Source organism: Mustelus asterias, chromosome 9, assembly GCF_964213995.1.
Source record: "Mustelus asterias chromosome 9, sMusAst1.hap1.1, whole genome shotgun sequence".
NCBI lineage: Eukaryota > Metazoa > Chordata > Chondrichthyes > Carcharhiniformes > Triakidae > Mustelus > Mustelus asterias.
The window spans coordinates 111,368,903-111,390,806 of NC_135809.1; the positions used below are offsets into that span (position 1 = coordinate 111,368,903).

At 45.1% G+C, this 21,904-nt stretch overlaps 1 protein-coding gene across 1 annotated transcript in view; it reads right to left on the reverse strand.

Moving 5' to 3' along the window:
• The window catches only part of rnf141 (ring finger protein 141), a 32,327-nt gene that overhangs the window by 4,868 nt on the left and 5,555 nt on the right, over positions 1–21,904 (reverse strand). The window contains exons 2-5 of the mRNA XM_078220861.1: positions 20,204–20,408; positions 17,050–17,158; positions 8,658–8,830; positions 2,104–2,211 (exon numbers count right to left, since the gene is read on the reverse strand). Of these exons, the coding sequence (XP_078076987.1) occupies positions 2,104–2,211; positions 8,658–8,830; positions 17,050–17,158; positions 20,204–20,346 (533 nt within the window). The 5' untranslated portion in view covers positions 20,347–20,408. The remainder of the gene's footprint in view (positions 1–2,103; positions 2,212–8,657; positions 8,831–17,049; positions 17,159–20,203; positions 20,409–21,904) is intronic.

Consider the following 21,904-nt stretch of genomic DNA (forward strand, 5'->3'; position numbering starts at 1 on the left):
CAGCACTCATTGAGAGAATAGTTAGCAAAACATTTGGGATCATAGGCTACACAGAGGTATTGAGTACAACAGCAAAGGAGCGATGCTGAATCTTTGTACCGCTCTGGTTCAGCTATAACTAGAGTATTGTGCCCAGTTCTGGTCACCACACTTCAGGAAGAATATTAAGGCCCTTGAGAACGTGCAGAGAAGATTTACCAGAATGATTCCAGGGATGAGTGGTTTTCACTATAAGATTGGAGAAGTTATGTGATTCTCTTTGGAGCAAGGGAAGTTAAGGAGAGATTTGGTAGAGATGTACAAGATTATAACAGGTTTAAAGAAGGTAGACAAAGAAAAATTGTTCCCATTCGCTGATGGTACAAGGTCCAGACAGCACAGATTGAAGGTCTTGGCCAGAGATACGAGGGGGATTAGGAAGAAATGACTTTACACAGTGAGTCGTAACGATCTGGAACTCTACAGCCTGGTGGAAGTGGAGATGGTCAATGATTTCAAAGGAATTTACAGGCTCTCGAGGGAAATATACTTGCCGGACTACGGGGATTGAGCAGGGGAATGGAGCTGACTGAATTGCTCTTCCAAGGGGTGGCACGGACTCCAAGGGGTGAATGGCCTTTTTCTGTGCTGTAACGACTGGATGACCTTGCATAAAAGCAAGCATTTAGTCATTTGACCTAATATCTCCTTTAGTTCGGTGTCAATTTTCATCCGACTATGCTTCTGTGAGATGCCTTGAAACAATTTACTACATTAAAGGCACTATATAAATGCACATTGCTGCTGAATCACTTGACCTAATTATTGTCATGATATGATATAAGAGCTGCCGAGGGGCTGGGTGCAATTGGAAAGGTGGAAGTAGCAATATCACAGGAAATGAATAAGAGAAACATATCTGAAATAGGCAGCTGCTGCCCACTCATTCTGAAGAGGAAGATGGGGAGCTATTTGTGGAAGCAGGAAAGGGCAGCTCAAAACTGCAACCTGTAGTTGCAGGGGAAGGACAGAGAAGTAATTCCCACCTCCCACGCCTCAATTCTATGATTCAATGAAAACAAGCCCGACCAGAAGGGAGGGAAGCAACTACAAGCATTTTTAAGTTTTTATGTTTATTTATTAGTGTCACAAGTAGGCTTACATTAACACTGACGTTACTGTGAAAATCCCCCAGTCGCCACACTCCGGCGCCTGTTCGGGTACACGGAGGGAGAATTTAGCATGGCCAATGCACCCTAACCTGCACAGTCTTTTGGACTGTGGGAGGAAACCCACACAGTTATGGGGAAAACATTCAGACTCCACACAGACAGTGACCCAAGCCAGGAATCGAACCCAGGGGGTTCAAGATTACTTAGATCAACATCCAAGAAAGGCTGAACAATCTCCTCCTGTGCGAAATGTTCTACGTTTCTAATTTACATGCATTGTATCAGGTTTAGCATTCAGCTGTAAAAGGGGGTTGGTTCCATAATCAGTGTTTGCACACTCCTTCTACGAGTTCATTTATACATCGGAATAGTCAAGTATTATCAGTAAATAATGAATAACTCTACACATCAGTTCATTTAATTGCCCAAAAGTGAGATTCTATCAGTTAGGCAAAAGTGTACAGAAAGGGGCCGAGAAAGGATGTTCATTCTGCCAATATGCAAAATCCTGGAACTGCCTTCCTAACAGTACAGCGAGACTCCTTAATCCTACAGAATGTACAAAACAGCGTTCTGTTTACATCTGATCAACCTCACAAACATTCTAACCTTTTGTTTTTAAACGTTTGGGCTGGGGATGGTGTCCTATTCCCCCGCTCAGGTTCAACAAGGTGTCTCACCACCACCTTCGCAATGGACAACTCGAGATGGGCAATAAATGCCAGCCTTTCCCCTGACGGCCACATCACAAGGATAGGTAGGGAATGGGTCAAATCAGAATTGTTTGATATTCACAGGGCTAGTGCAGGACATCTATTTGTTAAATAGCTTAGATCACGATAGTTTACGGCATGGAAGGTTGTCATCTGGCCCATTGTCTCCGTGCTAATATAGCTGCATTCTATTAGGCTACTTCCCCAGCTAACTACATTTGGAAGATGAACAGACTTACCACTTATCAATACATTTCTGACAGAAACTGTGGGTGCAGGGCAAGATGAGGTCTGCTCGACCATCCATACAGATACAACATTCTTCCTCATCAGTCATCTCCTTAATCCTATAGAGAAGGCACAAAACAGCGTTCGGTTTACATCTGATCAAACACAAACTTCACAAACATTTAAACATTTTGGTTTTTAAACACTGGGGCTTGTGGACTGTGCCTCTATCCTCTTGCTCAGGATTGTCCAAATGACCGCCTGTGGCTACCACGCAGCCCACATGCTGCTGTGCCCTTTGTGAAGTCCTTGGGCCTGCGTGTTTGGAAAGCTTGGTGTCAACTCAATGGATTCGCAATATTTGGTTGAAGTTTGCTGAGGTGAGTTAATGTACTTGCTATTCAACACAATGCTGGGAAAAGATCAGAACAAGACAATCACTCATCAATTCAATTGGGAATTCAGGAAGAACTTCTTTACTTAGAGTGTGGTGAGAATGTAAAACTCTGTCCCACAGGGAGTGGTTGAAGGAATAACATAGATACATTTATAGGGAGGCTGGATAATTATGAGGGGGGGGGGGGGGAGGAGAAAGAAATAGGATATGTGGGGGGGGGGAAGCGGTTTAACAGGGTGGTGAGGAGGTTGGTGTGAATCATAAACATTGATATAGACCAGTGGGGCCGAATGGCCTGTTTCTGTGCTGTCCATTATTTAAAAAAAATGTATTCCATTCTTAAAGTTACAAAGCCAAGACGCAGAGCGGACAGGGAAAGCTCTTAATCCATCTACTTGCTTACTCCAAAAACCAATTCAAATTGAATCCAATTCATGGTCCCCACAAGAGAGACTTGCAAGATCCAAGCTGACAAGATAAGGCAATGCACCTGATCCTGGGCTTGATCTGACGACTGATCTTAGCCAAGAGGCCGAGAAGTGATGAGCTGCGCATTCTTAATCAATCAGTTCACTGTCTATTAACTGGAATAAGTTACAGTGTGTGATTTTCCTCGGGTTAGCTGGGTTCGTGTAGCTTTCTCCTGGGAGTTGTTTATCAGATCCCATGATGGTACTATTTTTATCCGCGGATTAAGCTGCTGTATTGGTAAGCTTCTTTAAGCTTCGGATATTGCTGGTGCTTTCAGTAAGTCACTCGGTGTCCCACCACGTACTCAGTTTCTCAGCAGTCTATTACAGCAAATAAGCATTTGGTTTCAATTTTGTAAGCGTGTTTACTTCTTCACACGTTTATTATGTAGATTCTGTTTTGCAGTCACTTTTTAAGCCACAATCATGAAGCGAAAGAGGACCCGGAATATTTCTAGCATTGAAAGCTGTTGCTCAATTTACTATTTATTAAAAAAACACAGGTTATGTAGATTATGCTCTGCATCACTTTTGATGCAATATCTGTGCTGCAAAAGGATAGCCAGCCTATTTTTGCTGCTGAAAGTGTTGATCAACTTGAAGATTATTTTAAAAAATGATTAGAATTGAAACACGTCTGTTCAAGTAAAGGACAATACATAATTATGCCGATCAAACATACTGCACAAAGTATACACACATTTAACACACCAACTAAAAGGTCAACTAAATCCAAATAAACTCACAACATTTTTGATTATCTAGGATAATGAAAGGTATTAATTCTAGGTTTGACTAGATAATCCAATATCAGTGCAGTCACCGGGCATTTTAGGTTCACCCTAGTTTGAGCTACAGTGTAAATATTCGGTGGCAGTCCAAGTACTTTAAACGTAGATCACTTCTGGAATTCTAAGCCAATACCGGCAACAGGCAGGACGTTACCCATCGTCACTCCAGGGAGATCGGATATGTATACAAATATTGTGAAGTGTTCCAACCAACTAACTACATCAAAGCTGGAGAGGGAGCAAGGTTACCACCGGTATAACTGGGGCGGACACTGGCTATTGTTGAAACCTGATAGCTGACGATTTCTGAGAGAGAGATTGCTCAGCCAGTCATGGAATTACATCTGATCACAGTCTATCCCCAATTAAAGAATTTACTGCTGTTCTCCTGTTCTCTTTCTCCCCAGAGACAAGCCCTTGTTTATGGCGCTGTTCTTGATTAACCTCCCTAGTACCTTTGTCCCAGTCAGCACTGCGGCTCTGGAGAACTGCATGCTTCAGAGCCCCAGAGGCCATTTAAGCACAGACAAGTCACTGTGTTCTTTATAGACATGTTTTCATACACATCTCTCTCTCTCTCTGTAAGGAATATCTTTTAAAAAGATGGGCAGCCTCGTGTGATGTTTCTGACACCATCTTGTGGTCAGAAAGCCACAGCAGACATGAGCTATCTCAGCGTAGAGGACAAACTACTGCGTTGCCACACAAATATCAGGGTTGAGAACAAATACTGACTTCGTGAAATTACTGACCATGCCTCCTTTGTAACTGGAGTGTTTTGAACCATCACTAGGCCAAATTAATGTAAAAATATCAGTCTTATATTACTTCATTTTATTCAAACGCTGCTACCAGGTGCAGACGCAACACTGTGGAGTATTTAGTGGCACAGTGGTTAGCACTGCTGCCTCACAGCGCCAGGGACCTGGGTTCAATTCCTGGCTTGGGTCACTGTCCGTGTGGAGTTTGCATGTTCTCCCCGTGTCTGCGTGGGTTTCCTCCGGGTGCTCCAGTTTCCTCCCACAGTCCAAAGACGTGCTGGTTAGGTGCATTGGCCATGCTAAGTTCTCCCTCAGTGTACCCAAACAGGCGCCAGAGTGTGGCAACTAGGGGATTTGCATAGCAACTTCTTTGCAGTGTTAATGTAAGCCTACTTGTGACGAATAAATAAACTTTACTTTTTACTTTAATAGGGTTTACTTCCACAAGATCTACCAAAAGCTATTCAAAACCAGGAGGCAACAAAATGTTATTTTCCATTTTCAACAAAAACACAAACTTGTCACAAATCAATTACCTAAAGGACTTCAGAAACTATGATCTTCTTACTGATCCCTGGTGCTATTATCAGTCCAGAGTGACGAGTCTGTGTGTGTGTGTGTGTGTGTGTGGGGAGGGGGGGGGGGGGGAGACGAGTCTGTGTATGTGTGTGTGGGGAGGGGGGGGGGAGACGAGTCTGTGTGTGTGTGTGTGTGTGTGAGGGGAGGGGGGGGGAGAGACGAGTCTGTGTGTGTGTGTGTGTGTGTGGGGAGGGGGGGGGAGACGAGTCTGTGTGTGTGTGTGTGACGAGTCTTGTGTGCGTGGGACGAGTCTGTGTGCGCGTGTGTGTGTGGGGGGGGGAAGAAATAGGTTGAAGGGAAGAAGGCTGAGGAGTAAGGATCTTTAAAATTATGAAACACTTTGATGGAGTGAATACAGAGAAATTATTTTTCATGGGCAAGAGCAAATTAAAAGCCATCAGTATAGGACATTCGTCAAGAAACCTGTTCAGGAATTCAACGGAAACCTCTTCATCCAAAGAGTAGGACGATTGTGGAACATGCTCCCACTGAATCGTATAGTAGCATTAGTGAGCCAATTGACACCCATTATTCCAAGCGCACAACAATTTAGTGGTGGTTCAGGGATTAAATGGAAGCTGCACAATTTTCCCGCATCTCCTGAAGGCTGTGTTTGCCAGAGGCCTTTTTGGGGTGGGGGAGAGGAAACGACACCCTCATTATTTGTCACAACGGGGCAGGATTTTACGGCCTTGCTTGACCCAAGACTGGAAAATCCCGCCTGAAGTCAACGGACATTTCCATTATCCGCCCCTCGCCCGCTCTGATCCCATGGCGATTGGGGCGGTAGAATTCCAGCAACTATGTTGGATTGAGAGACCCAGTATTGGGAAGGGGAGTACTGCTGAAAGCCATCCCCTACACCGCCGTCCCCCTGCCTTCACTCACCTTTGGCTCAGAGTCCATCAGCAAATGCCCAAACTGCCACTGCTCTCAGTGGCACTGATGACAATGAGGAACTGGTGGCCTCTGATTTGCCAACAGTTCTGAGCAGCGGATTGAACCCTGGGGAAGGTTCAGCATGTCCACCTAAAGTGCCTGAAAGCCACTTAATAGCCGAGCCTCCTCCAAGGAACTGATGGAGGAGGGGGCTTGAAACAGTGTGCTAACTTCATAGTTACTGCCTACTACCCTCACTGGCCGGGAAAGCTATTCTTTTCACTTGTGGAATGTCAAATGTCGTCATCCATGATGATAAAAAACGTAGACATTTATAAAACAGAGCTTTCCAAACTTTATTTATGTCAATATACCAGGGGCGGCACGGTGGCACAGTGGTTAGCACTGCTGCCTCTCAACGCCAAGGACCCAGGTTCACTTCCGGCCTCATGTGACTATGTGTGTGGAGTTTGCACATTCTGCCCGTGTCTGGTTTCCTCCCATAATCCAAAGATGTGTGGGTATAGGTTGATTGGCCATGCTAAAGTGCCCCTGAGTGTGTCAGGGGGATTAGCAGGTTAAATACATGGGGTTATGCGAGGGCCGGGTGGGATTGTTGTCGGTGCAGGCTTGATGGGCTGAATGGCCTCCTTCTGCACTGTAGGATTCTATGGTTCTGTGAGTATTGTATTTTCTACCTAAAACCAATCAGCTATTTTGTTGTGTGAATAAAAAGTGAAGAGATTCAGTGTTTTCAACTTCTAGGTTTGCGATCTGTGTGAGTCAATGATTTCATCAGGAAAATGGACAGGCACTTGAGGGGAAACAATTGCAGAGCTGTGGTGATGGGTAGGGCAGCACAGTGGTTAGCACAGCTGCCTCTCAACGCCAGGGACCCAGGTTCAATTCCGGCCTCGTGTGACTATGTGTGTGGAGTCTGCACGTTCTCACTGTGTCTGCGTGGGTTTCCTCCAGGTGGTCCGGTTTCCTCCCACAGTCCAAAGATGTGAGGATTAGGTGGATTGGCCATAATAAATTGTCCCTTAGTGTCAGGGGGATTAGCAGGGTAAATACATGGGTTTACAGGGATAGGGCCTGGGTGGGATGGCTGCCGGTACAGGTTCAATGGGCTGATTGTCCCCTTCGGCATTGTAGGGGTTCTATGATCTGGGCACTGGGACTGACTGGACTGCTCTGCAGAGAGCCGGCATGGACTGAGTGGGGCCAATGGCCTGTGCTTGTGCCATGACGACGCTATGACTTCAATGTGGTTGACTGCTCACCCCGTTTAGAATCGCAGAATGGCTTTCAGCACAGATGGTCATTCAGCCACCAAACCTGTCCAGTGTTTTGCAAGAGCAATTTAGTTAGTCCCAATTCCTTGTGGCCTTGGAAATGTTTTCCCTTCAGATGCTGCTCCAATTCCCTTTTGAAAGACTAATATCACGGCAGCTGCTGCTCATCTTCAAATGCCCTTGACTTGACGCCAGATTTAAACTTCCGCCAGGAAACAGGAAGTCCATGCCTCAGAGATGAATATCAGGGCATTGCTTCATCACTGACCACAAACTCTAACACAAGAATTAGGAACAGGAGGAAGATAGAAGGCCCTCAAGTCTGCTCTGCCACTCATTAAAAGCAGGGCCCATCCACATCAACTTCGTTATCCTGCCCTGTCCTCATAACCCTTGATTCAGTTATAGAATCCCTACAGTGCAGAAGGAGGCCATTCGGCCCATCGAACCTGCACTGACAACGATCCCACCCAGGCCCTACCCCTGTAACACCATATATTTACTCTGCCAGTCCCCCTGACACTAATGGGCAATTTAGCATGGCCAATCCACCTAACCTGCACATCTTTGGACTGTGGGAGGAAACCGGAGGAAATCCACGCAGACATGGGGAGAATATACAGACTCCACACAGACAGCGACCCAAGCTGGGAATCGAACCCGGGTCCCTTGCACTGTGAGGCAGCAGTGCGAACCACTGTGCCACTGTGCACAAATATCTATTGATCTCAGACCTGAACAGTCTGAGACTGTTCAAATATGTTGTTCTGAGACTGAGACAAATATCTATTGATCTCAGACCTGAACTCTCTCCAAGAGAAAAATATCTCTTCACCTCAGTCATAAATGGACAACATCCATCCTAAGACTTTGACATTAGTTATAGACTCTCCTGTCAGGGGAAATAAGCCTCTGAGCACCTAGCCTGTCAAACCCTCAAAGGACAACGTATTACTCTCTTTCTCTAAGTATCATGAGAGGTGAGTAACGGGCAGGACAAATAAAACTTCCTGTGCTTTTCCCTTTTTTGCTGTCAGCTCCATCGTCTGTTATTAAGCCTTCCTTTTGTTGGTCTCAGCCTCTGCAGATCTGGTCATACCACAAGGAAGGTACCACCTCCTCAATGGCCGACCAGGAATGGGAAATAAATGCCAGTTTCACCAGTGTTCACCTCGTGCCCAGAATGTCTTATTTTTATGGGAGAAAGATTTCAAAATACTGTTCTGTAAACAAAAACACAAAATCCTTTTCAAAGCTCGCTCTCTTAGTAAGGCACCAGACGTAGGTGAGACTTTTGGAAGCAGTGGAGAACAGATCAACAAGCCATGAAATTAATATTGCATCTCTGGAACACTCAGTACTTCATTAATCTAATTATCAAATGTTCACTCACTTGCCCAGCCAGATACTGGCCTGACACGACGATCCATCTGCTGCCGTCCCTTCACAGATGCTGCTCTGGGTAAGAACCCCACTTGCCTGCATGGTGATCTCCCGATACAGCTGAGTGAACTGATAGAGATTTAGAATCCTAGAGACATCAATATTTCCAGTTGTCTTGTTGATCTAACGAAATAATATTCACCATACGATTAAAGGCAGCAGAATATGTCATACAGCACACACAAAAACAAGCACAATTTGTATTTATATAGTGTCTTTAATGTACTGGTAAGGCCACACTTGGAATACTGTGTACAGTTCTGGTCATCCTATTATAGAAAGGATATTACTAAACTAGAAAGAGTGCAGGAAAGATTTACTAGGATGCTACCGGGACTTGATGGTTTGAGTTATAAGGAGAGGCTGGATAGACTGGGACTTTTTTCCCTGGAGCTTAGGAGTGATCTTATAGAGGTCCACAAAATAATGAGGAGCATAGATAAGGTAGAGATAGTCAACATCTTATCCCAAAGGTAGGGGAGTCTAAAACTAGAATGCATAGGTTTAAGGTTAGAGGGGAGAGATATAAAAGGGTCCAGAGGGGCAATATTTTCACACAGAGGGTGGTGAATGTCTGGAACAAGCTGCCAGAGGCAGTAGTAGAGGCAGGTACAGTTTTGTCTTTTAAAAAGCATTTAGACAGTTACATAGGTAAGATGGGTATAGAGGGATATGGGCTAATTGGGACTAGCTTAATGTTAAAAACTGGGTGGCAGGGACAAGTTAGGCCAAGGGGTCTGTTTTCATGCTGTAAACCTCTATGACTCTACTGAAATCTCCCAATGTGCTTCACTGGAGCATCATTAAACAAAATTTGACCCCAAGCCATGCAAGACCAACGCTTGGTCTAGGAGATAGGTTTTAATACCTTAATAGAAGGAATAGAGAGAGGGGGAGTTTTAGGGAGGGAATTCCAAAGCTTAAAGCCTCAGTGGCTGAAGGGATAACCACTAATGGTAGGTTGACAGGAGCAGTGGGGAATGCACAAGAGGACGGAATTAGAGAACCGCAGAGATCAAGAATGGCTGTGGAAATATAGGAAATAGAAGCATGAGTAAGGTTACAGGGATGGGGAGAGATACGGTCTTGGAGGGATTTGAAAACAAGGATGATATTTTACAAAATCACAAAAATAGGACAAGACTCAAGACTGCACTTCTGGTGGCGCCATCGTTCAGATGAGACATTAAACTGAGGTTCCGTCTGCCCTCCCTGGAAGGGTAAAAGATCCCATACTACCATTTCAGAGAATATGGGTGTTATCCCCACAGTCCTGGGGCCAATGCTCATTCTTCAATGTTGTTTCTATAAGATTGAATGTATTCAAGAGGCGGCTGGATACAGCACTTGGGATGAATGGGATCAAAGGTTATGGGGAGAAAGCAGGATTAGGCTATTGAGTTGGACGATCAGCCATGATCGTGATGAATGGTGGAGCAGGCTCGAAGGGCCGAATGGCCTCTTCCTGCTCCTGTCTTCTATGTTTCTTCAATCAAATATCACAAAAGCAGATTTTTACCTAGTCACTATCACATTATTGTTTGGAGGGAGCTATTGGCTGCCATGTCTCCTATGTTACAACTGTAACAACACTTCAAAATAGTACTGAATTAACTCTACAGCGCTTTGCGACATCCATGAAAGGCTCCATATAAATCCAAGCCTTTCTTTCTTTCCTTTCAGTTTTTCTTTCGGTGCACATTTTATCATCTTCTTTGCTTAAACAAGTTGATGGCATTTACTCTTTCACAAGTTGGTTTGCTTCTTGCATTTATTTAGCACCTGATTGAACCTTAAGTAGCAAGTGCCAACTTGCTTCATAACCAATGGAATACTGTGCTGAAGTGTCACTGATGTTATACAGACCAACACAGCTGGCATTTTTGCACTCACAAACAGCAAATGAGATGTCTGGTTACTTTCTGTTCCTTTTATTGGAGTTAGTTGAGGAGAGAAACGTTGGTCACAATATAGTGAGACTACTCCCTTTTTTCTTGTAATGCTGAACAAGCAGATAAAGTCTTGGTTTAGCATTTTATCTGAAAAATGGCATCTCTGACAGGGTAACATTCCTTCAGCACTGCATTTTAAATATCAGTTAGGGTTATGTCCTCTCATTCTGGAACTGGGCTTGACTCGTCTGGGACTGAGTTAAGCCGTAAGGACAAAATTAGGAGTTTTGCGTGAAGTCCTTTTAGCTTGGAATTTTGTTTAACAGAGATGGAACATGAAACCGCAATTAAAGACCATCACATTTCCAGACCCTTTTAAGTTTTTGCATTCACCGAATCGCTACAACATGATTTTTTTAAAAACGGTGTCCCTTTCCATTGCTGTAAATGAAAAGAAGTGATTGTTGCTTGTGTACAGGAAGAGGCCTTTCAACCTCTCAATTATATCATGGTTGATCTGTATCTTCATCTAGTACCTGGGTTCCATAATCCTTAATAACCTTAGCAAACAAAAAGCTCTCAGTCTCAGCTTTTGAAATGGTTAATTAACTTCTCAGCAGCCGGTTTTTTGGGGGGGCTGGGGGTTAAGAGGGAGGTTGTGAGTTCTGGATTTCCACTGCCCTTTGTGTGAAGAATTCCTCATCCTGACATCATACCTGATGGCTGGCTCTGATTTTAAGGTTATGTCCAGTTGTACTAAACTCTCCAGCAGAGAAAATATTTTCTCTCTATCTCGCCTATCAAATCCTTTAATCATCTGAAACACTTCAATTAGATCATCTCTTGCGTACTTGACGGGATACAAGCCTTGTCCTTGTCACCTGTGCTCATAATTTGAAATCAAGAGAGAAAATCTCAGCAGGTCTGGCAGCATCTGTAAGGGGAGAAAAGAGCTGACGTTTCGAGTCCAGGTGACCCTTTGTCAAAGCTCCTTACCGATGCTGCCAGACCTGCTGAGGTTATCCAGCATTTTCGCTTTTGGTTTCAGATTCCAGCATCCGCAATAATTTGCTTTTATCCTGCGCTCATAATTTAACCCTTTTGGAATGTGTGACTGGGGCACCCTTAGCGTTTGTCAATATATGCAAGGATTCTCGGTCTTCCCCTTGTATGGCATGTTTGAAAACCCCTGGTCTACATGGAATATGAATAAAGTGACACAAACGGAGGAATTTAACCTTTCCCACTCGAAGGAGAAGGGCACGTCACAGTGGCCATCCGGTGGGAAAGGTTATCCACAAAGTATCAAAAATTGCAAAATTACAATTTTAGGCACGCCTTCTAATAAATGTTTGCAGACAAGTCACAAGCCTGCTACAGGATTTGATTACGGTGCACTCAGGATTGTTTAGAAAATAGAACCATAGAATCCCATGGAGGCCATTCGGCCCATCGAGTCTGCACCAACTATCCGAAAGAGCATCCCACCCAGTGCCTGCACTCCACCCTATCCCTGTAACTCCACGCATTTACCATGGCTAATCCTCCTCTAACCTACACATCGTGGGGCACTGAGGGGCAATTTAGCACGGCCAATCCACCTAACCCGCACATCAATGTTGTCCAATTGCAGAATCACATCTAGTGCCGAGCAACGTGTTATGAATTTTGTAAGCACAGGCTGGTTGGGCCTGGTCAAACCCTCGCCTGTTGTGAACAGCTAAAGGGACGTGCTGTTTGATACGATCTGCCAGTCTTTGGGACATATGGCCTACATACCTAGCATCCCACTGGAATAGAATTTTGTATCTTTTGGCCTCGACTGCAGCGTCCCGTTAGTGTGCGACTGCGTAGTAGCATCGTGAAATGGCTAGCTTCAGCTGTTGCTCAAATTGTTCAGATACCCGTTCAGGGTAATCGGAGGTAGGCTGGGCACTTTTCAGGACTGAAAGTGGTCACCTTCGACCCGTTCATGAGTTTGCACAATATACAGTGAGCAATAATCTCATCAGCATAGCCATTATCTTGCAGAACGGTTTTAATCTACACTATTTCAGCTGCACAGTGAGCAAATGCCTTGGGTCCTATTTATGAGGTTGCCAATAAGGCCAATCTTATATAGCACGTTGAACTGTAGGAATCCCAACGCATATACTGACCAGTGAAGAAGGCTTAAGCTAGAACAGCTTGGCAGATATCCCAACTAGCAAATCAAGGAAAGGGAGCTCATTTGACTGTTCCATTTCAAAAGTTAATTTGAACACAGGGTGGGGTCCATTACAAGAACAAAGAACAAAGAAAATTACAGCACAGGAACAGGCTCCTCAGCCCTCCAAGCCTGCACCGACCATGCTGCCCAACTTAACTAAAACCCCCTACCCTTCCGGGGACCATATCACTCTATTCCCATCCTATTCATGTATTTGTTAAGACGCCCCTTAAAAGTCACTACCGTATCCACTTCCACTACCTCCCCCGGCAACGGGTTCCAGGCACCCACCACCCTCTGTGTAAAAAATCTGCCCCATACATCTCCTTTAAACCTTGCCCCTCACACCTTAAACCAGTGCCCCCTAGTAATTGACTCTTCCACCCTGGGTAAAAAGCTTCTGACTATCCACTCTGTCCATGCCTCTTGTAATCTTGTAGACTTCTATTAGGTTGCCCCTCAACCTCCATCGTTGCAGTGAGAACAAACCAAGTTTCTCCAACCTCTCCTCGTAGCTAATGCCCTCCATACCAGGCAACATCCTGGTAAATCTTTTCTGTACCCTCTCCAAAGCCTCCACATCCTTCTGGTAGTGTGGCGACAGAATTGAACACTATATTCCAAGTGCGGCCTAACTAAGGTTCTATAAAGCTGCAACATGACTTGCCAATTTTTAAACTCAATGTCCCGGCCGATGAAGGCAAGCATGCCCTATGCCTTCTTGACTACCTTCCCCACCTGCATTGCCACTATCAGTGACCTGTGTACCTGTACACTCAGATCCAAGAACAAGAACAAGAACAAAGAACAATACAGCACAGGAACAGGCCCTTCGGCCCTCCAAGCCCGCGCCGCTCCCCGGTCCAGGATTGAATCCTGAATCCAGGATCCCCGCCCAATTTTCCAGCCTATCTATATCCTAATATCCTATCCACCGAGCTGTCCCTCACAGCTACGATGCTTTGTTCATCACAACCTATTTACTCACCCCCACCCCCCCATTCCAGACCATGTGATCTCCAGGGAGAGGCGAAAACCCAGACTGAAAACCCTAGGGCCAATATGGGGAAAACAAATCTGGGAAATTCCTCTCCGACCCCCTGAGGCGATCGAAACGAGTCCAGGAGATCACACTGGCCCTGATCAGCAAATGCTTCCCAACCCTATTCATTTCCACTTCTGCTTTACGAACACCATCTGAATTCCCTGCCCCCGAGACAGGTTCCCAACTATCCGCAGTCTCGCTCTGTACTGGCACCAGCAAGATGATCATAGAATGAAGCCTTGAAACGAGAAACAAAGAACAATTAGCCCGCGCCGCTCCCCGGTCCAAACTAGACCACTCTTTTGTATCCCTCCATTCCCACTCCGTTCATATAGCTGTCTAGATAAGTCTTAAACGTTCCCAGTGTGTCCGCCTCCACCACCTTGCCCGGCAACACATTCCAGGCCCCCACGACCCTCTGTGTAAAATATGTCCTTCTGATATCTGTGTTAAACTTCCTCCCCTTCACCTTGAACCTATGACCCCTCGTGAACGTCACCACCGACCCGGGGAAAAGCTTCCCACCGTTCACCCTATCTATGCCTTTCATAATTTTATACAACTCTATTAAGTCGCCCCTCATCCTCCGTCTTTCCAAGGAGAACAACCCCAGTTTCCCCAATCTCTCCTCATAACCAAGCCCCTCCATACCAGGCAACATCCTGGTAAACCTCCTCTGTACTCTCTCCAAAGCCTCCACGTCCTTCTGGTAGTGTGGCGACCAGAACTGGACGCAGTATTCCAAATGCGGCCGAACCAACGTTCTATACATCTGCAACATCAGACCCCAACTTTTATACTCTATGCCCCGTCCTATAAAGGCAAGCATGCCATATGCCTTCTTCACCACCTTCTCCACCTGTGACGCCACCTTCAAGGATCTGTGGACTTGCACACCCAGGTCCCTCTGCGTCTCTACACCCTTTATGGTTCTTCCATTTATCGTGTAGCTCCTCCCTACATTATTCCCACCAAAATGCATCACTTCGCATTTATCAGGATTGAACTCCATCTGCCATTTCTTTGCCCAAATTTCCAGCCTATCTATATCCTTCTGTAGCCTCTGACAATGTTCCTCACTATCTGCAAGTCCTGCCAGTTTTGTGTCGTCCGCAAACTTACTGATCACCCCAGTTACTCCTTCTTCCAGATCATTTATTTAAATCACAAACAGCAGAGGTCCCAATACAGAGCCCTGCGGAACACCACTAGTCACAGGCCTCCAGCCGGAAAAAGACCCTTCCACTACCACCCTCTGTCTTCTATGACCAAGCCAGTTCTCCACCCATCTAGCCACCTCCCCCTTTATCCCATGAGATCCAACCTTTTTCACCAGCCTACCATGAGGGACTTTGTCAAACGCTTTACTAAAGTCCATCCCTTTGCCTATCAATACTCTTAAAGGTTCTGCCATTTACTGTATATTTCCTATCTGTATTAGACCTTCCAAAATGCATTGCCTCACATTTGTCCGGATTAAACTCCATCTGCCATCTCTCTGCCCAAGTCTCCAACCGATCTATATCCTGCTGTATCCTCTGATGGTCCTCATCGCTTCCCGCAAATCCACCAACCTTTGTGTCGTCCGCAAACTTACTAATCAAACCAGTTACATTTTCCTCCAAATCATTTATATATATTACAAACAGTAAAGGTCCCAGCACTGATCCCTGAGGAGCGCTACTTATGATGTGGAGATGCTGGTGTTAGACTGGGGTAAATACAGTAAGAGTTTTAACACCACCAGGTTAAAGTCCAACAGGTTTATTTGGTAGCATACGCCATTAGCTTTCGGAGCGCTGCCCCTTTGTCAGTTATTAACGCTACTTATCACAGCCCTCCATTCAGAAACGCACCCTTCCACTGCTATTCACTGTCTTCTATGACCGAGCCAGTTTTGTATCCACCTTGCCAGCTCACCTCTGATCCCATGTGACTTCACCTTCTGCACCAGTCTGCCATGAGGGACCTTGTCAAAGGCCTTACTGAAGTCCATGTAGACAATATCCACTGCCCTACCTTCATCAATCATCTTCATCACTTCCTCGAAAAACTCGATCAAGTTTGTGAGACACGACCTCCCCTTCACAAAACCATGTTGCCTCTCACTAATATGCATCTTTTTTTCAGCCATACTCAAGTTCTGTTCCGCTAAACGACTATCTGGTAATATTCCAAAAATGAAGGAACAGATAAAGCGGGAATAAAGTAGCACTGGTAGAAGGCTGAGAGAATCTGTTATACCATGAACCAGCTACTCTAATCCCACCACAGTCTATTTTACAAGCAATTAGTTAAAGCTGGAAGAATTGAAACCTCTTTGAGAAGAGGTTGCTTCAAGAACAGTTTGTGTTGGAGAACTCCACAACACAGTGTGCGCCAAGGGATGTTTTTGCTAATGTTCCCTTTGAATTGATTGTAGGTTTGCGATAATTAAGATGATTTGTTTTACCATGTTTATCATTCTGCGGTTCAGATGCCTATAACTCACTAACGAAACATCTGACATTCTGTGGCCAAAGCTATTATCAACAGATTTCCATTGGATCGATGTGAGGAGTTTAGTTCAATTTGATAGTAGTCTCAGGTGAGATGCCGTGCTGTGGGTTCCAGCCTCACTCCGGGAGAGCGGAGTACAGAAACTAGCTCAGTAATGTGGCAGTGTCGCACTCAGATTCGGCCACTGCCCAGACAGAATATCCAGTGGATTATTGCAGGGAGGCTACCCAACATTCCCCCGCCCCCGCAACCCCCCCACCCCCCCCTCCACCACCCCCCCCCCCCCCACCCCCCCCCCCCCCCCCCCCCCACCCCACACAGACTGACCAGTCATTCGTCTCTTTTGTAATATGTGGGATGCAGCTGTGTGCAAATTTATTGTTCTATTTGGCTATATAACAAGAGTGGTTAAACTTAAAGCAATTAATTGAGAAGGGCTTCGAGAAGAGCTGTGAACATAAATGCAGACTTTCCCACTCTCTGAATCAATGTTTCAACGGGGGTTCTTGATAAAGCATCAAAAATCACACCACCTTTAAATTTAACACCAGTGCTGACTATCAAATTAAAAAAACAATTCGAATCATGTCGAGAGTGGATATACAATGTATATCCATTTTGCTTAAAGTAGCATTAAAGTGGTTAAATAGTTTAATATATAGTCTAATAGTTTATATAATAACTGCTTTTTACATACCTTCGAGCTAACAATCCTAACAATGACTTTCCAAAGTGCCGAGGAGTCAGATCCAGGCTGTACTTCAAACAATAAGCATTTCTCTTGCCCAATAGTCAGTCTTTCTGTGCTACAAGGGGTAGAAAAGCCAGAACAATAACATTTCTCTGGTTGTAAAAGACTTGGTACAGATATATTTAACCTTAGAATGGGACTTCAATTATCTATTCAGCAAATAATTCCACGTTTTTAATTACGAAACCTATCAGATTCCCCCCCCGACCTCTTTGTAACACTGATGTGATGTGATGGACACCATCACCCTTGGGTTCTTTATGCAAATAGACATTCCTCCTGCATGGGCCTCACCAGCACAGTCAGTGGAGGCCGTCACAAGAAATGGCATATTTCCAGCATAAGGGAGTCAGGAAAAGAGAGAGAGAACTCAACAACGGTCAAACAGCAGTTTTTAAAGATAAAGGAGGAGGGATATAGTCTGGGCCTATTCATGATTTCCAATCCACAGCAATGTGATGGGCTCTTAACTGCCTTCTGAAATAGCAAAGCAAGCCACACGGACAAAGACAAAAATCTGAAACAAAAACAGAAAATGCTGGAAAATCTCAGCAGGTCCGACAGCCTCTGTGGAGAGAGAATCGAGCCTATGTTTCAAGTCAGGATGACTCTTCGTCAGTTAATGAAGGATCATTCCATCCTGACTCAAAATGTTGGCTCGATTCTCTCTCCACAGATGTTGTCAGACCTGCTGAGGTTTTCCAGCATTTTCTGTTTTTGAAGCAAGCCACACAGTTGCATCAAACTACTACAAGTAGGTCTAGGAACAATACCACGTGACTACAACATCTCAAGAGGGTGGCTCACCAGCATCCTTCTTGATTATGAAGTATTAACCCATATCACCTCATATACTCCACTTTTTTAGATCAATGTTCATTCCACTTGCACCTCAGTTCGGTGCATCTGAGGAAGGCCAATAAATGTTGACCTTGCCAGTGACATACGCATCCCTTGAGTAAACAAATAAAAGACAATCTCTGATTTAAAACATCTGCAGAGCTATTTACACTGAAGTGATGAAAGCACAAATTGCAGTTGGTTCTGAAAGTAAAAGAGCAAAGGACAGGAAATAAGGACAATTACTGTTCATAGAAGGGTATGCTGATAGAGTGCAGGCAGGGCTGTGTGCGGTATAGACCACCTGGGCCGAATGGCCTGTTTCTGTGCACTCTCTGTGATTGGATGCAAGTTAATGGTGAGCTCAGGAACAGCAACATAGAATCATAGAAACCCTACAGTACAGAAAGAGGCCATTCGGCCCATCGAGTCTGCACCGACCACAAGCCCACCCAGGCCCTACCCCCATATCCCTACATATTCTACCCGCTAATTCCTCTAATCTACGCATCCCAGGACACTAAGGGGCAATTTTAACATGGCCAATCAACCTAACCCGCACATTTTTGGACTGTGGGAGGAAACCGGAGCACCCGGAGGAAACCCACGCAGACACGAGGAGAATGTGCAAACTCCACACAGTGACCCAAGCCGGGAATCGAACCCAGGTCCCTGGAGCTGTGAAGCAGCAGTGCTAACCACTGTGCTACCGTGCCGCCCCGAGCATCTGGGAGCAGGTTTTCAGTGACTAGTATCTTTCGGACGAGGGAGAATGAAATATTTTAAAACAGTGGGACAAAAGCATGGAAAGCATCTAACACACATGGGTGGCACAGTGGTTAGCACTGCTGCCTCACGGCATCAGGGAGCCGGGTTCAATTCTAGCCTCAGGTCACTGTCTGTGTGGGGTTTGCACATTCTCTCCGTGTCAGCGTGGGTTTCCTCCAGGTGCTCCAGTTTCTTCCCACACTCCAAAGATGTGCGAGTTAGGTTGAGTGGCCATGGTAAATTGACCCTTAATGTCAGGGAGATTAGCAGAGTAAATACATGGGGATACAAAGATATGGCCTGGGTGGGATAGTTGTTGGTGAAGGTTCGGTGGGCCAAACGGCCCCCTTCTGCACTGTAGGGATTCTATGAAATTAGAACAACTTGTGTTTTTATAGCTCCTTTAATGTAGAAAAATATCCCAAGGCAACTGAAATGTAAGTGGAAATGAAAATTGAGCTTAAGAAATAGTGATGATATGAGTTAATACTTTATAGGGAAGTGTGACTGGATTGTCGTAGCAACGCGCGAGTTTGTAAGAAAATAAATCCCCACAACATCTTGAAAGGAAACTTTGTCTGATGTCAGAGTTTACAAGAAAAATAATTTCCTGATGAGAACATCTCAACAAAAACAGAATACTCTGAAATTCCGATGTGAAAAAATGCATGGGGTCATTTTCCGACTTTTCAGGCTCCCAACAGGGAAACCTCGCCTGCCGGAAGCACATAACTGAAAAGTCCAGAGGACGCGTAGCTTTCCGACAATAAATTGTTAACCGTTTGGAAAATCAGGTAAAAGATGCCCCCAGGTTTCCACGGTTTGCTCCCGGCGAGTCAAACGTGCCACCAAAGCACAAAAGTGGGAAAACTTTCCCCGTAACGTTAATTAACATTCGGGAAGTTCCCTTCGTTCAGAGCAGCACATTCAACATCTGCACGCCAGAACGGTTGATGGTCGGGAGGAAGAAAAATACGCGGATGTGCAAGCAATCCGACATCACGGGCCAACACAATCATTCTGCATCCGACTGGAAATGAATGGTGAAACAATGCGAAATAGAAGACAATTCAGTCTGTGTCTTCACACTGGCAAAAGCTCAACTTCTCTTTAGGCAGAGAATGAGCAGATTTGCAAGACTGTGGGGAAAGAGTTAGAGCAGTTGGAAATAATTGGACGGCTCTTTCAAAGAGCTGACACGGAAACAATGGGATGAATGGCCTCCTTTCTGTGCTGTGTGATTCTTTACTGAGAGACTGGTCAGGTGATCTACTCACTTGACTCTGGTAATCAGTCACACGGTCGTAAGCATGAAGGTCATTCAAGTAGGCACCAGCACAACGTTCAACAATTCTTATATTTAGTTAGCAAGAGGATGCTGTTAACTTCAACTACTGCACCATCGCACTATAAAAACTGTCCCTAGGTCAGCAGTGCTACCTTTTTACCATTTAGCATGCATTTTTATAAACCAAGTAAGGGGAAAACTCACATTTCGTTAAGTTCTGCCACCCTGGCGAGAAACTCCTCATAAGTCAGGAAGCCACTTTCCCTCATCAGGGCAGCATGCTTCATCATCCGATCCGGCAATTTATTAAAGACCGCCGGAGTTTGATTTGAAATATGCTGACCCATCACTGGACAACTTGATGGGTGGCTTCACCACGGGTTCTAGATTGGGGTCATCTGTAAAGCTCCTGTTTAGAGAAAGGAACAGGCGAGAAGGTTCTGTCAATCATCCTCTCGAACAGTTCAATGAGATATATAAAACAGTTTCAAAACGCAGCACCGCGAGGCAATTCTGGCACCCCCCCCTCCAGCCCGCCCCCAAATCATCCCAAAGGAAAATAAATTAGATAGCGCAAGATCGTTACAGATATTCCAAAGCACTTCAAAAGTGGTCAGTGTCGCTTGCGTGAGTGATTCCAACAGCCCAAGTTTGTGCACAGCAAGGTTCCATTATTAGCAATAGGGGTGAATGATTGGTTATTCTGCTTTTGCTGTTCATTGAATCATGGTACATGGTGAACTTTGTTAACTTATACAATAAAACAGGAACTGTGTCAGAGAATGTTTCTCCTCAATGTGGGAGTCTCGAATTAGGGAGCACAGTTTCAAAATAAAGGTTCTCCTATTTAAAGTTTATTTATTTGTCATAAGTAGGGTTACATTAACACTACAATGAAGTTACTGTGAAAATCCCCTAGTCGCAACACTCCAGTGCCTGTTCAGGTACACTGAGGGAGAAGTTAACATGGTCAATGCACCTAACCAGCAGGTCTTTCGGACTGTGGGAGGAAATCAGAGCACCCAGAGGAAATCCAGGCAGACACAGTAGAATCATAGAATCATAGAAACCCTACAGTGCAGAAGGAGGCCATTCGGCCCATCGAGTCTGCACCGACCACAATCCCACCCAGGCCCTACCCCCACATATTTTACCTGCTAATCCCTCTAACCTACACATCCCAGGACTCTAAGGGGCAATTTTGTAACCTGGCCAATCAACCTAACCCGGAGGAAACCCACGCAGACACGAGGAGAATAAACCTAAAACTTTAAGTGGAGTTCTTTGGGGAAGTGACAGATGCTTATTGCCAGTAAATGTGATGCATTAAGATTTCAGCAAGGCTTTTGACTGAACACTTATCACAAGGTAGGAGGGCATGGAATGGGAGACTGAAAACTTGACTATACCACAGAAAACCGTGAATGGAACTGTTACGAGATGGCCAGAGGCCACAGGGCACTCTGGGGAGAGAGTGAGTGATAGGGGTGAGGTGGGGGTAGTGAGTGGTGTGCTGTTATGGTAAGTGCTGAGGCCACTGTTCTTTATGGTGATCTAAAGCCTTGGACAGAAGGAACCAGTTTAGATTGTGTGCTGAGGTCCTGGAATGAAAAGTGTGAACTCATGACCTTTCAACTTAGGTCAGAGTGCTCCTAAGTAAGTCAATCTGAGAGTGATGGAATGCAAGTTTTTCTATGTGGTCTTTCTCACTGTGAGCTCCTGATCTATGCCATTCCAAAGACGGGAGCAGCCAAATGAAGGCAGACCCTTCACCAGGAAGAGAAGGAAAAGGAGAGCGGGAGAATCAATTTGCAGGTTGTTTCTGCATGTTTCCTAAGGGCAGATTTTACAGATACATTAGTGATTTTGTGTGGTCAAGTGAGGATGCTGAAACTCTACTCTGCT